Raw genomic sequence first — 16,398 nt, 5'->3', positions numbered from 1 at the left:
TACCTATAAAGTTCACCAACCAGACCGTCAAAAGAAAACGCAGCGGTACCAAGCCAACCTCTTAAAACTGTGGCGGGACCGGGAGGGCTTCATGATAAATCCCTGCCCCCCGGACCCCGAATTGGGACCCCAGGTGCCTCGCGGGGAGGAACCAGCATAACCGGCCCTTGGGGCAACGTTGACAGAAGAGCAACGTAAGCAGGCCCAGTGCCTCCTCCAAGCATTCCAGGATAACTTTACTGCCCTCCCCGGACACACCTCCCTGGTCTGCCATGTTATCTGTACGGAAACTGGGAAGGTGGTGCGCAATGCCACATGCCCACTACCCTTCTGGATGCGGGAAGTAGTGGAAGAGGAGGTACGGGCAATGCTGGCCCTGGGAGTGATAGAACCATCCTAAAGTGAGTGGTGCAGCCCCGTAATACTCATGCCTAAGCCCGACAGCACTCGGAGATTCTGCATCGACTTTAGGCGTGTGAACGCGATGTCCAAATTTGACGCGTATCCAATGCCCCGGGTCAACGAATTGTTGGGATGTCTGGGGGTGGCCCGCTATTTCAGCACCCTCGACCTCAGTAAAGGGTACTGGCAGATCCCCTTAGCGCCTTCTTCACGAGAGAAGACGGCCTTTGCCACTCCATCAGGCCTGTACCAGTTTACCCGAATGCCCTTTGGTCTCCATGGTGCCCCGGCGACCTTCCAGCGGCTGATGGACCGTCTACTTCAGCCCCACTGGGACTACGCCACGGCCTACCTCGATGACATCGTGATATATAGTCGCCATTGGGAGGAACACCTGGACCGGGTGGCCGCGGTCCTTAGGTCCCTGAGGGCAGCTGGCCTGACGATGAATCCGAAGAAGTGCCGTATCGGGTGGCAAGAGACGACCTATCTTGGATACACTATAGAAGGGGGCCAGGTAAAGCCCCTCGTGGACAAGGTGCAAGCCCTGGCGGCCTGTCCTCCCCCCAATACCAAACGGCAGGTACGACAGTTCTTGGGACTGGCAGGTTACTATCGATGCTTTATCCTGCAGTTTGCCTCAATCGCCGCCCCCCCGACGCAGCTGTTTACAAAGGCCCAGCCGCAAAGGGTGGTGTGGATGCAGCTACGGAGAAGGCGTTCCAAACATTGAGACAGTGCCTAATGCAGGAACCCGTCCTCTATAGCCCTGACTTCACCCGTCCGTTTATCCTGCAAACTGATGCCTCGGGGGTAGGCCTAGGGGCTGTCCTATCCCAGGAGATTAACGGGGAAGACCATCCGGTAGTCTATATAAGCCGGAAGCTTTTCCCAAGAGATCAAAGCTACGCGGTAATAGAAAGGGAGGCCCTGGCTGTGAAGTGGGCCTGTGATGCCCTTAGATATTACATGTTGGGAGCCCCCTTCACCCTACTTACGGACCATGCTCCTTTGCAGTGGCTGTCCCGGATGAAGGATACCAACACCCGAATCATGTGTTGGTATTTGGCGTTACAGCCTTATGCCTTCGACATACGTCATCGGGCAGGTAAGGACCATACAAACGCTGACTTCCTTTCCCGCCTGGGGGAGATGGAGGAGTCTGCCCCCATGGCACGGGAGACGGACTTGAGGGGGGGGAGTGTAGTGAGTCGGTATGGACTCCTGCTGACTCAGAGGCAGAGGAGGCTGCGCAGAGGCCCTGGTGGGCAGGCCCGGAGCCAGAACACCAGTGGCCTGCCTCTCAGAGGGCGGGGCCTAGGGCTAGAAGGGCCAAGGGCAGGGCTCGGGACCCATTAAAGCCTGGGCCTCTGGGCAGGGAGGAGGCGCCTGTGCGAGCTCCCTGGCTCCAGGGGCAGAGGGCTTGCTGCCTCCGCCCGGCTGGGCCGGAGGAGCAAGCCCACAGCGGCCCAGAGCAACCACGGATCCAGATGCCCCAGGGGGACTACCCGGACTTCCCAGACCTGCCAGGACCCTCACGCCGGTGGAGACCCCCCGCCTTGGAGGAAACCCCGGACGCGGCTGGACCGGTGAGGGTGAGTGACCACAAGGCCCCAGGAGCGGCCTGCCCCGGAGTCCGGGCGGATCCCTGCAGCCCCCAGGCCCAGGATCGCCTCGGGCCCACCATGCTACCGCCACCAGACTACCCCAATGACATAGACATGAGCGACTGGCTGGAGCCCCTGAAGGTGGACGACCTGGAGGGGGCTGACCCCGCGGGACCCCCTGACCAGATGGACTGGGACCTTCCCCCGGTAGAGGTAGAGGTAGGAAGTGGCCCGGGGAATGACGCTCCCGAACCCATGGCAGTGTGTTGTGGCCTGGATCCCCACTGCCGTGGTTGTATGTGAGCGACCCCCTGGGCTGGGTCGCAGTGGAGTGGGAGGGCCTGTGACCCCCTACCCCCTCCTTGACAGGGCCAGCCCATGCTGGGCCTGTGCTCAAACCCTTGTGCTGCTGCCCCGCCCCGAACTGAGGGCTGGGCCCGTACTGTGTTACAATTGTGAACTGCTGCCCTGCCCTGGACGGAGGGCTGGGCCGGGATTGTGTTACAACTGTGAACTGCTGCCCCGCCCTGAACGGAGGGCTGGGCCTGCACTCTAACTGTGAACTGCCTTTATCCCGAACTGGGGGCTGGGCCGGTGTTATAACCCTTTTTGTGGTTGCCGCCCACCCTGGGCCAAGGGCTGGGCGTCCGAGGACTCCTACATGGCCCTTTAGGGATCTGGGGCATCTAGATTAAAAAAGACAGGGTGCTTGCTCCTGTCAAGAAGGCGGGGGACTGGATTTAATAACCTCACCTCCCAAAGTCCCTTGTAGGTCTGTGAAGCGTGTATCTCCATGAGATGTGACAACAAAGTATGCTACTGAAGAACAGTTCCTCCCAAAAAGACAGTTCCGTTAACACTTTTGTGTGGGCTTATTTTGAGTTTAGTCTGTTGGGTAGACACAGGCTGTTTCCACACTCTCACTCTCCCATCAGAGGTGGTGTGGTTATGAGGCAATTCAAAGCAGGCTAACAAGGTGCTAACATTCATATGCAACATCTCATTAGCATAAGGAAAGCCACACAAATTTCAAAGTGCAGACTTCAAATTGCAGATCGACAGTGAAGAGGGGAGCAGCTTTGAAATAATTGCCCCACTTTGACATTCTTTTTATCTTTTTGGGCAAGGAGCTTTTAGCTTTTGATTGTGGAACTGCTTTTTGCAGAAGCCTCTTGTCGCTATCATCTTCTGAATTAATCCTCTTTATATTAATTCCCACCCCCCTCTAATATATATTTACTAGAAGACTTTCCTGGACTTGTTCAGATGCTTACGTTTTGCTCTTTGGAAACTAAAATGAAAATGTATGTGCTTCATTTAAACCATTACTCTGGGGTGGGGCCAGGGAGGGAGGGGTTCAGGATTCAGGCTGCTCTGGGGCAAGAGGACTACCCCAGCCCTCTGTCACTGCATCAGCTTGGGGCCAGGTGTGAAGTGCCTCTCCATGCCTCTCTCACGGGCACAACTGGATTAAGGGTATGTGTCCCCCTGCTGGGGCAGGTTCATCTGTCCCCTGGGCTCCCCAGACAGTGAGGAACGCAGCAGAATGAGCACTTTACCCTTGCTCCCCGACAAAGGGGAACAACAAGCAATGTTCCCATATGAATAGGGAGTCGGGGAGGGAAGCTTCAGCCCCTTTGGCCTTCCCTAAAGGGTACCTGGGGGCTGCGAGGCTTGGGCTTGGGGCAGTTCCAGCCAGGCCCTTTCATCTGCCTGGTAAATCTGTCTCTTTTCTGTAAGGTTTTATGAAAAGCAATGCCATTCCAGGCACATCCCATTTTCCTGGCACAGCCAAGCCCTGACCTTGCTTTAAGTTATGATAAAAGGAAGCTGCATAACAAATTTGATGTTCCTAACTCTTAACATTTAGGAGGAGTTCTTGAACAAACAGACAGACACACAGACAGACAGATGCACAGACAAACGCTTTCTCAAAAAATATAAATTTTGTACTCCTATTTCCACATTCTGCCTTTGCAGCTGCCTTACCAAAGAGGAATTAACTGCAAGTGGTTTATGTCTTGACTTTTTTCAGGGGGATCCTGGAATTAAGAATAATATCTCTGGTCCAAAGGGTGAAAAAGGAGAGCCAGGGCAGCAGGTAAATGTAGCTTTGCATTGTTAAGGTCTGGTGAGGCTGTGAGGTGAGGGGCGCAGTGCCTTTCTTAGAGGGTTGGGTTTTTTTCAGTTGTGGGGCGAGCTGCTATTATCTTTTTCTGCTTTATAACCTATCATAATAGCATGTAGGGATTTGGAGAAGGTGCCCTTTTTAAAGCATTGTATCAATGCAGAGAAATGCCACACCCTTCCTGCAAGATGGTGATGCTCTTGTGCTTGCTAGTTTGAGCATTGGCCTGCTAAACCCAGGGTTCTGAATTCAATTGTTGAGGGGGCCCTTTAGGGATCTGGGGCATCTAGATTAAAAAAAGACAGGGTGCTTGCTCCTGTCAAGAAGGCAGGGGACAGATAGACAGACAGATGCACAGACAAATGCTTTCTCAAAAAATATAAATTTTTTTAAAAGTAGATGTCAAATGCACTTTTACCAGAAGGAAGATACTTTCCAGTTTGTTACCTGGATTTAGCATGCAAGTATTTCTAGAGAAGATTTGTCAGGGTGGATTCAGACCACTAATTTCATTTTCATGGGCCTCTAATCACTGAAATACCAGGGATTTGTCAAAATACCAATATTGCTTGGGGAGAAAAATCAAGCATTCTGAATAGTAACACATCCTTGTCAGTTTGCAAAAAAAAAAAAAAAAAAAAAAGTTTATTCCCTTAAAGTAGACTGAACTCCCTTCTGACCTCTCACTTTGGACTTCGATACATATTTACAAAATGTCTTCTGAACCCTTTCTGATTAAATTTGGTTTAATGTAAGCACTTTGGAGCAGGAAATTGAAACTTAGTTTATGTGCGTACAGGCGCTCCAATCATGACGTAGTACAGGTATAATAACCAAAGGAGCTCTGCCTTTATTGGCTTATTTTATAAAGTAATAAGGTTTTATCTTAGAGCATATCTACACTACCCAGTAGATCAACTGAGTTAGGGTTCATCTTCTGGGATTTGATTTCCTTTGCCTAGTGGGGACATGCAAAATCAAACTGTCAGGAGTCAACAGCTGACACCTGTATGCCTCAATCTTATGAGGAGTAAGGGAGGTTGATGTGAAAAAATCTCCTATCAACCTTCCTCAGTGAGGACGGCCAGGTCAGTTGATTGCAGATAAGTTGGTTCCAGCTCCGCAATTGGTGACTTCCAAGTCTAGTGTAGACCTGTCCTAAGTTCTATTCAGATACCAAATTTAGAGGCACAGTGAGTATAGGCATATCCCTATGAGATCTGGTCCAATCTCTGAAACTCTGTTATCTACAGGAAGCTGATTTATTGTCTGAAAATATATCTAGGACCTAATTAAAAGACTATTAAAGTAAATGGAACCCCCACCCCCACCGCTTCATTGTCTTGCAGTGTTCTTTGGCTCAGGCTCAGCACACTAAGAAGTTACCCTTTTTGTATAGTCACTTTTCAGAGAATAGCTGCACTGTTGGCAACAAAATTTACTCCTCTCTGATTAATCTTCCCTCAGGCTCACATCTGTCAGCTTTGTGTGAAAGGTAGAGACGGAAAAGAAATCCCAGAAAAGTCTTTGCCTAACCTCAGCTGATTATGTTTGGGTTGGAACCCAAAAAAACAGACAAGTTCATCTTGCACTTTTTTCACAAAGCCAAGTCAGGCATCCAGTAAATTTTGAGAGACTGCAATGAAATTCTAAGAAAAAATGTTCTGGGAAAAATTTCAAAGAAGATATAAGTGTACTTGATATTTTTTTATGAATCTGACTGTGCCATTTTGTTTTGCAGGGAGAACCAGGAGCAGATGGAGTGCCAGGAGAGCCAGGAGAAAAGGGCACTGATGTAAGAGCATTTAGCTTTATAAAATGGAAGTAGCTGATCCATTGTTGAGGATGCAATAATGTTCCCATTTATAAGACCAGTATACGCCCCACTCTTTTATCTCCACAAAAAATTGATACCAAAAAGAATATTGGCCTCAAGTTTGCAAGGGTTGGTCTGTGAGGGAGGGAACCCTTTTCTGACTGATTTAAAATCTATTGGACAAGGAGTTCCTGATTTATGATCACCCTTGAGCCTTGTGCTTGGTGGGAACGTAGGACCCTCCACAACCTTAGAAACTTGGGAATGTCACCTGAGGCAATCCTAACAATACCTCTGCCTATCCTTGGGCTTCGGTACATGTCTTAGTCCTCCACTAGCCTATATAAACTCATCAGGAGCTGACAAGCCTAATTTTAGTCCTTTAGTCCTTGGACACAGAGGAGACTATTAAGTTTGAACCACCTTCCTCTCCCAGGAAATGGAGGCAATGGGGTTGCTAACCCTCAGAAGTGGGCTGTTTATTGACGCCTGCTAACCTGGACTGGGAGAGCTCCCAAAAGGCCTCCGTGATGTTGAACACTGTCAGGAGGGTCATGAAGGAAGCTAGGGAGAGCAGCATGCATAGAGCAGTAATGCAGTTCCCTCCGCCAGCTTGAAGTGCATAGGGCCAGGACACGCCTTATGCTGACCTTAACAGTGGGGGCTGGGAATAGGGAAGTCATCCTGGTGAAGGGTGTATAGCTACCTTCCCTCTAAATTTCCTACCTTCCTAATGACTGTGTTTTGACAATGGACTCTTGTAAGGTTTCTAACCTTAATTTACCGATACAAAGGCTCAACTTCACTTTAACGAAGTTTTTGTCTGGGAATAGTCTCTCCTCCCAATTTATCATGTGTGGCTCCAGACCCATTATTTTTCATTTACTGCTCTAGGGCGCTGGATAAATAGCTCTTGTCTTTCATTTTTAGGGTGCAGAAGGTCGGAGAGGTCCCCAGGGTTTAAAGGTCAGTAATCTATACTGATATCTGCTGTGTGCATCTGAGCAAAAGCTCAGACTTGAGATATAACTAGCAGAGGATATTTTCAGTGTGATCACAGAAATGGAACACAAATATTTAATAATGAGGAAGTCCACTGCAATCCTACTCAGCCTATAGCTCCCAGGAAACTCCTGGCCTCAGGTCTGCTTGATTTAGAGTGAGCAAAAATGTAAAGGAGAATTTTTGCTTCCCCTGAAATAAGTCTGTTTCTAGCTCATTTCTTGTGAAGGTCGCCTCCTGAATGTTAAATGATACCTGCTGAGATAAATCAGTGGCTAAGATTATAGGGAATGAGTTCATTCCTGCCACACAAGGCTGAGGGACCTGATGATTTTCTCCACAGTCTTTTTCTGCGCAGACTTAATTAAATGTGGGCGGTGTCCAAAGAATTGTCTTCCTAACATTTCCCAAATCCTTTGGCCACCCCTGTACACATAGCAGTGGGTAAGTGGAAGCAGAGATGGCCGTGTTTGGTGTAAAGCACCAAAATGCCATCTGACAGCCTTGCTCAGCTATTGTTTAGGTTGATATGGGGTGTCTGGGGTAGAGGTAGTACCTTTGACTCTCCGGCAGCTGCGCCTTTTCAGGCAGACGGAAGCACCGGTCCTCACCCACCACTCAACTCTCACTGTTGGCTTCTAGCAGCTGTTGTGCATTACAGCGACGCCATCCACCGGGCAATTGCGTCACCTCGCAGGTGAAACACAGTGAGGGGGGGTCTGGTCTGTCTCACATACCGACCTTATGGAGGGACTTGTTTCTTCTCCCTTCTAATGCACAGTCTCAATGGCGGACCAGGAGGTGTGGTGCTGCAAATCAACAACTCCTGTGAAGGCGGAGGAAGACACCACACTGCTTTGTGTGTTATCCTGGGAAGGAGTAAGGCTAAGGGACTAAACCCTGACAGAATATCTGGAGGGGAGTCCTAAGGCGGTTCTGTGTCAACGTCTGGCACTGTCTCAGCAACTCCTGCAGCTGAGCTGGTACCAAACGTAGAGGTTATCCTTTCCTTTGGACTATATCAGTAAAGCCAAGAGTGGGGGCCTGGTGTCTGGGCAGCCCAGGGTCTCCATAAAAATTGCCCACACTCGTGCCTGGAGAGGTACTCCAGCATTGCTTAACAGCATTGAACCAACACGGGAGACAACAGATACCGGTTATAAGCTCTTGCTTGATTGGTGTAGAGAGCAAACGCCAGGGGTTCCTCCCAGCGGTGGGAGAGATCATTGCATCTCATTGGACAGTCACCACCTGTCTTAAGATGGGCAGCCCCCAGCCAGTAGGGTACTGTCTCACCACAGTTCACTTGCCTCATTGGGTGCATGAGGCTTAAGGTTCCCAAACCTGACAAGTGACTGAAATGAGCACCAGACAAATCAGCAAGAAAATTATTAAGAAAAGGAAATCATCAAAGTTTCAAGCTTGCTTGTTGGAATGTACGGACCATGTTGACCGGTTTGACTGAAGATCTTCAGGACATCAGCAACCCCGAAAGACCTCTGTCATCAACAAGGAACTGAAGAGGCTCCAAGTTGACATCGCCACTTTGCAGGAGATGTGACTCGCAGCTTCGGGATCCCTAAAGGAAAAGGACTACACCTTTTTCTGGCAGGGCAAAGCCCAAGAGGAACCCAGGGAGCATGGTGTCGGCTTTGCCATCAAAAACACCCTTCTGAAAATGGTGGAACTAGTCACAGGCGGATCAGAAAGACTCCCTCAGGTCAAACTTCAAACCTGCACTGGTCCCATCCACCTGATCAGCGCTTACGCTCCAACCCTGAATGCCACACCAGAAGCAAAGGACAAGTTCTGTGATGAGCTCAGTGCTGCCATAGTGCAAATATCTGTTCGTGAACAATTGTACCTTTTGGGTGACTTCAGTGCAAGAGTTTGAGCCGATCGTGACTCATGGCCCTCTTGTCTAGGTCACTTCCGTGTGGGAAAAATGAATGACAACGGACAACGTCTCCTCGAACTTTGCATGTATCACAGTCTGTGCATCACAAACACATTTTTCCGAAGCAAGCCACGGCATAGAGTGTCGTGGAGACACCCATGCGCGAAACACTGGCACCATTTAGACTTGGTCATCACCAGAAGCGACAACCTCAAAAATGTCCTCCTGACACGCAGCTACCATAGTGCCGACTGCGGTACAGATCATTTGCTAGTCTGCTCCAAGCTCAAGCTGAGACCCAAGAAGCTGCACCATTCTAAACCAACTGGAAGGCCCCGCACTGATGCCAGAAAGACGGCAAACTCAGAAAAAGCCAAAATGTTCAGAGAGACCCTTGAGGAGAATCTGCACAGCAGCCCTGGGGGTGCTGATGCGACATCCAGATGGCAGCATCTGAGGGACATGATCTGCAATACGGCCTTGTCAGTGTTTGGAAGAAGAGCTGGAAACACAAATGACTGGTTCGAAGCTAACGCCGATGAGATGATTTTAGTCCTCAAAAAGAAGCGTGCTGCACTTCTGGAGTATAAGCGCTCACCGAGTCAGAGTACCCGGCAAGTACTCAAAGGAGCCAGAAAAACAGTACAGCAGACAGCCAGGCGCTGTGCTAACAACTACTGGCTTAAGCTATGCAGCAGTATCCAGACCCGTGCTGACTCTGATAATCTCAGGGGAATGTACGAGGGCATAAAGAAGGCAATAGGACCCATCCAGAACAAGATGGCACCTCTGAAATCCAAATCTGATGAAGTAATCACTGACAAAGCCAAACAGATGGAGTGATGGGTCGAGCACTACTCCGAGCTGTACTCACGTGAGAACATTGAGGTTGATACAGCCCTCAATGCCATCAAGCTCCTGTCAATCATGGATGAGCTGGACCAGGAACCAACTGTGGTCGAATTGAAGAAAGCTATTGACAGCACTGCAGTAGGAAAGGCCCCAGGCCAGGATGGTATACCACCAGAGGTAATCAAGCGTGCCTTGGACACACTCCTGGAACCCCTACATGAGCTGCTGTGCCTGTGCTAGAGAGAGGGTGAGGTTCCACAGGATATGCGGGATGCCAACATTGTAACCTTGTATAAGAAGAAAGGAGACAGAAGTGACTGCAACAGTTACTGTGGAATCTCCCTCCCAAGTATCCCTGGTAAATTGTTCGCTTGTGTCATCCTCAGCAGACTCCAGAAGCTCACTGAGAGGGTGTATCCAGAATCCCAGTGCAGATTCCGCACCGAGAGATCTCCCATTGCCATGATCTTCTCCCTGAGGCAGCTGCAGGAGAAATGCAGAGGAAGCCACTATATGGGATCTTCATCGACCTGACCAAGGCTTTCAACTCGGTCACTAGGGATGGACTGTTTAAATTGCTCCACAAGATAGGCTGTCCACCACGGCTACTCAAGATGATCCAGTCTTTCCACGAAGACATGAGAGGAACCATTCAATATGATGGCGCATCATTGGATGCTTTCAGCATCAGGAGTGGCATCAAACAAGGATGCGTCCTTGCTCCAACATTGTTTGGGATCTTCTTAGCACTCCTCCTGAAGCAGGCCTCTGGATCCTCAACAGAGGGCATCTTTTTGCACACAGGATCTGATGGGAAACTGTTTAATCTTGCAAGGCTGAAGGCTAAGTCTAAGGTGTGGGAAGTGCTCATTAGAGACATGCTGTTCTCAGACGACGCTGCTGTAGTGACACACACAGAAGGCCAGCTTCAAAAACTGCTGGATCCATTCTCTAAAGTAGGCAAGGACTTCGGGCTTACCATCAGCCTAGAGGAGACAGATGTACTTGGTCAGGACGTTGCTGAACCTCCATTAATCAGCATTGACAATTACACGCTACAGGTCGTCGATGAGTTTACTTACCTCGAGTCCACCATCACTGACACCCTGTCGCTGGAGACTGAGCTAAACAGGAGGATCGGAAAAGCAGCCACAACTCTGTCCAGACTTAGCAAGAGAGTGTAGAATAACAACAAGCTATACACTCACACCAAAATGCAAGTCTGCAGAGCCTGCATCCTCAGCACTCTCCTCTACGGCAGCGAGTCTTGGACCTTGTACACCTGCCAGGAAAAGAGGCTGAACGTCTTCCACTTGTGCTGCCTCAGGTGCATCCTTGGAATATCATGGAAGAACAGAGTGCCCAACAATGCCATCCTCGAGCAAGCTGGAATTCCAACCATGCACACCCTCCTCAGGCAGTGGTGGCTCCACTGGCTTGGCCACATCCACAGGATGAATGATGGAAGGATCCCAAAAGACATCCTGTACAGAGCTAGCCTCTGGCAAAAGACCTCCCGGACGCCCCCAATTGAGCTCCAAAGACGTCTGTAAGAGGGACCTCAAGGAAGCAGACATCGACCCAGATAGTTGGGAAGAGCTGATAGACAACCGCAGCAGCTGGAAGCGGCAACTACACAAGGGCCTTCAGAAGGGCGAGATGAAGATCAGACAGCTGGCAGAGGAGAAGCGAGCCCATAGAAAGGACAGCAAGGACCTGCCAGACACCCACTACATATGCAGCAGGTGTAGCAAGGACTGTCACTCTCATGTGGGCCTCCCCAGTCACAGTCAATGCTGTAAATGATTATCTTAAATGGAGTCACAAAGGGCACGATCCATAGTCTACGCAGACTGAAGGAGGCCTAGTGGAAGTATTTAGGCTGATTCTGGTTTCAGAATCAAATCCAGAAAGCAGATGGCTACATTTCCCACTGGGATGTGCACGTGGAGCTCCAGTTTGAAAGGACGAAATTTGCACATGTATATCCAAGGGAGAATTTGGAGTCTGGGGTGTTTGGGTTAGTCATTGGGTGGCTTTAAAGCCAAGCCAAGGCTCTGGAGTCATCTCTATCAAATTTTGAGGACATAAACTATTGTTAGGAGAAGAATTGGAGATTTTTCTAGCCTCCAAGATTTACATATATTTTTCATCCATTTAAAAAATTAGTAAGGGCTGGAGTGACCACTGAGAAGAAGGGAGGCAGCCTGATGCAGATCCACTAGTGTAAGCCTCCTTAAAACTAATGCAAAAGTTAGCTAAATCTTTGCACTGATGTTGACAGGGCAAGATGAGTCATTGATTCCTTCAAGCCTTGTGCATTTACCTGGCATACATCATACACATGACCAGAGCCCCCTCTTCTTCCAGGATAGACAGGATATTGATGAGATGTGGTCAGAAATTTTCCAACGAAATGGAGTTTAGCTGGAAAAAGGCAGTTAGTGAAACCTGAGAAGTTTTGCAGCAACACTTTAGGTGAAATGAATTTTCATTGAGTTCCAACAGAACCAGTTATTTCCTTGTCAGTGTGCCTAGTGGGCTGTTGGAGACAGTCTGCCCCATGGCCAGGGACCCTAAGGCTTCCTGGTTCCCTGTAGCAGAACACAGAACTGAGAGACCCTGGGACTCACGCTTCTGACTGTGGGTTGGCTTCTAATTCTGTGGCAGGAGAGATGGAATTTCTGAAAATGCAAGCTCTTGGGACATCCTGGCTCTCTTCTGCAGAGCTGGGAGCTCAAAAACCCTGGGTAAGTATGGGTTCTGGGTTCTTGCCTCTGGAACCAAGAGTGTGACAGACCAGGATGTTCTAAGAGCCTTTGCTGAAGCCTTGGCTCTCATGGTACAAGTTCCATCAGGGCAGGCATTGTGGGATACTGGTGGAGGAAGTATGTACACTGGCTCTTTGACAGTAAAGGGAGGAGGAAAGACAAAAGTCTCTTATAAGATAGGAAGGTTTTGTCACAGAAACTGGGTGTCTCTCCTGCTGAAAGAGCTGATTGAGGGTTCAGTTCACTTTTTGTGTGTAGCCATGGTCTTCCAAAGGGCTAAACTTCAAATGCCAGCATTCGATTTTTAATCTTTCGAAAGAGTGCTGTAATGTAGACGCAGCTAAAGAGAGGAAATTAACAAATAACAACATCTGTGATTGAATAAAGCATTAACTTATGCCAAGGACATGTAGGTTGCCAAAGAGCCTCTTCACTGGCATAGCACGTCCTTCATCCATCCAGCCTTGGAAGAGATAAATGGTCTTACTGAATTTTTTTCCTTCCCTATGTCCCAGAAACATGTGGGTCTCTTTGGTGGATCTCCTGCTCTGCACTGATCGTTGCTCTGCTGTGAGTGATTGTGAAGCATCATGAGTTTGTGACCTCAGGAGCTGTAAGATTCAAATTCAGTGTCCGGTGGGAAATGACTTCTTGGTATTCAGTGAACCCCTTAGTGTTTTTGTAACACTCCTGCTTCACAGCGTGGAGCCTGAATTTGTATATTAGGCTATGTCTGCACTGCAGGGATCTTCAGAAATAGCTTATTTTGATGTGCTAATGTTGAAAGAAGTTATTTCTGAAAAGAGCTTTCACACTGCAAGAATGTTTTGAAATTGAACATTCACGCTGGAAGAACCCAATTTCAAAATAAGAGCCACAACGGGATGCTTCCCTCAAGGCCAGTTAAGTTCTACATACCGCTGCTTAGTACACACTGTGAATCATTACAAAATTGAAGGTTAGTGGGTTTGGTGAAAGTCGTTCATTTTGGTGGAGTTACTATATTGAGTTAAATGACCTGTTATTTCAGAATAGCAAGCTTTGCAGTGTGGACATGGTTTTTTTTTCCCCTCTGGGAATAAAGGGCGTTTTCTGCAAACAAACAAACAAACAAAACAGTGTAGACAAGCCTTTAATTTGAAAAAAAGCTCTCCATCACTGGCTTCCTGGCCAGGAGCCCCAGAGCTGGAATCTCTTTCAAGCATTTTGACCTTTGATGCTGTGTGGAAGTAGTCCCCCAAGGTACTGTTCACAAGCTGAGGGATAACCAGAGTTCAGACTCCCCCTCCGCCTGTAGGGTAGAGCCATTGGCCTTGTAAACCCAGGGTTGTGAGCCCAGCCCTTGAGGGGGCCTTTCAAGGGCCTGGGGCAGGTTAGGTTAAAAAAATAAAATCTATCAGGAATGGTGAGGGGTCCTGCTTTGAGGTCAGGAGACTGGACCTCTCAAGGTCCCTTCCAGTTCTATGATAGAAGAGTGGCACAGGACCTGATTATGGCAGATCTGCACCTTTTGGGAGCTACTATAAGCCAGGGATCCAACTCCACATCCAGTCACCATCTAGCCCTTTTGAATTGCCAGAGCTGAATCTGATCCTATGTGTTTGTGACTGTTCTTAGAGCACCCAGGTCTGTGACATACCTTGATAGGCTCCACTTCCACCATGAGGGAAACATCCTTGTGTCTGGCTGGATGCCAGCTCCATGACACCATCGGCCCTGCACTCACTTGCGAGATCTCCTCTAGGCTGTACCAGCTCTGACTTTGCCTAATGGGCTAAAAGTAGGTGCACCCCAATCCCTAAGTCCTTTTGAATCATTCTACTGGATATCCAGCCCCTGACACTGGCTACTCAGAGAAATCCCAGATCTTCTGCATCCAAAGGTACAATGTCTCCATTTTATCGGTGTTATCTTAAGTTAGTGTCCCTTCCTGTAAAATACACAGCCCTTTGGAGTACTTGTAACGAAACACAAACAGATCTATATAAGGAGAGTAAAGACTTAACTAGAAATGAAAGACAGTGATGGAAACAGAAGGTTACAATACAAATCAAAATAATAAAACACAAACCCTGGCCCATCCTTATTAATTGTCCCCTTTCCTACTAATGAAGCAGCTTTTTCCCTGCCACTCCCTTACCAAAGCTTCACAAGAAACAGATCCTCAACATTCATGAAAACATCCCATTTCCACATGGGTTTTCTTCATCGAATGGATACAGACTGTTTCCCCCTCCCCTGTGTTATACTGAAAACAGCCTTTTATTCATATGCAGGGAGAAACTCTGTCTTGTTATAAAGTTGTTGGTTTTCTATTTTTATCATTAAGCGTTTTGACTCCTTGCCTCTGCTGATTTCACATTGCAAGTCTTAGTATTGCGAAAGGCTAAACAATAGACCCTTGCATTGTGTTGCTAGCTAAACAGGATGGAATGACAACCCCGAAAGGGCCATCATTCAGACACATTATCCACTGGTGATTAACTTTTATTCCAAGTCCCTAATGTGTATTTTCAGTATAAAGATTTTATTCCTTTTATTCCTATTACTCATACGTGAATCTTGCAAGGATTATAAATCTCAAAAAGTTACAAGCTTTTTGTAGATACTTTACATGTTATGCTTCATGGATAAATATCTGGTACTTGGTGTAATGAGTTTGTGTGGTCTAATATGAAAGTGTTGTGCTAAGAATAGGATCCTTTGCCAAAGGGGTTTCTTTGCCACAGGATTCTCCTCTTTTCATTTTCAGGGTCAATTTCTTGCTCTACGCTACTTTTCTTTTCTTTCTCCTTAACTCTGCTGTATCTTGTTTTTTCTGGTTTCTAAGTTCATTTTGCCTTGTTGTGTTGAACTCTCCTCTATCCCTGTCTTTATGATCTTTCTGCTGTGCATGTGAACAGGGTCATTCACCTACTAGCAGTGCATTCTGAAGCTGTTGACACAATCAGTTCTACCTTTCATGGCTGTCACTTGCCTTTGCTGCTGCTCCTGCCTTCACCCCTCATGTGAGTTTGTCCATTTGCACTTTCTGTTTCCATCCATCTTGTCTGTTGGCTCACGAAGGGTGACTCTCCACTGCAGCTGGAGGTGCCACTGCTATGTACTGCAAACATACCAGATCTGAATAACACGAGCAGCACTACAGGCCTAGAAGTTCCCTTGAGATTGTGAGATATACTTGAGTGGTTAGTTCATGCCGCTGCAGCAGCTTCACTGCTATTGTTCTTCAAGCTTGGCAAGGTCTGGCTCCTTATGCTGAGGTACAGCTGCAGCACAGAGTACAAAGCTTAGGGTACAATTTCACTGTGATAAAAGACCCACAGCCCAGTCATGGCTAGCCCAGGTCAGCTGTTTTGGGCGCAGGCTCAGGGGCCATCGAATTGCTGTGTAGGTGTTTGGCTGGGGTTGGAAGCCAAGTTCTGGGGCTCTCCCCGCCTCATGGTGTCTCAAAGCGTAAGCCTGAGTGCTTTGTGCTGACCTTCTGCAGCCCAGAAGCCTGTGGGGGCCAAGTCAGCTCACCCAGGCCAACCATGAGACTTTTATTGCAGTGTTGACATATTGTAAAAATTGACTCCAAGTTCCATGGAACTCAGCTAGAGCCTTTCCACTGACTTCACTGGGCTTTGGATCTGGCTTTGCTTTCTGAAGGACTATGATTAAGGCAAGCCACAAGAATGCCTGACTGTTACTCAGCTACACTTTCCCTCAGATAGCCTTAAGAAGACAGAGCGTTAGTGTACTTCCCCTGTCACAAGGCTTGGATTTAAAACCTGCCATATCTTGTGACTTTCTAATGAACGCACCACAATAGTGTCTGGGGGCTTCATTGGAAAGACGCTGGCATTTTCAGAATAGATCTCCTGTTCCAGTCACAAATGCTTAATTTAAAATGTTTCATGAGATTGGGTATTTAAAAAAAA

General features: G+C 48.1%; 1 protein-coding gene across 1 annotated transcript in view; it reads left to right on the top strand.

The window, feature by feature from the left end:
- LOC142009762 (collagen alpha-4(VI) chain-like) overlaps positions 1–16,398 on the top strand; it is a 98,547-nt gene that overhangs the window by 46,107 nt on the left and 36,042 nt on the right. Inside the window, exons 20-22 of the mRNA XM_074988296.1 lie at positions 4,045–4,110; positions 5,879–5,932; positions 6,884–6,919. Of these exons, the coding sequence (XP_074844397.1) occupies positions 4,045–4,110; positions 5,879–5,932; positions 6,884–6,919 (156 nt within the window). The remainder of the gene's footprint in view (positions 1–4,044; positions 4,111–5,878; positions 5,933–6,883; positions 6,920–16,398) is intronic.

Source organism: Carettochelys insculpta, chromosome 2 (assembly GCF_033958435.1).
Source record: "Carettochelys insculpta isolate YL-2023 chromosome 2, ASM3395843v1, whole genome shotgun sequence".
NCBI lineage: Eukaryota > Metazoa > Chordata > Testudines > Carettochelyidae > Carettochelys > Carettochelys insculpta.
The sequence above is the reverse complement of the archived record's forward strand: the minus strand, read 5'-3'. Positions and strand labels throughout refer to the sequence as shown.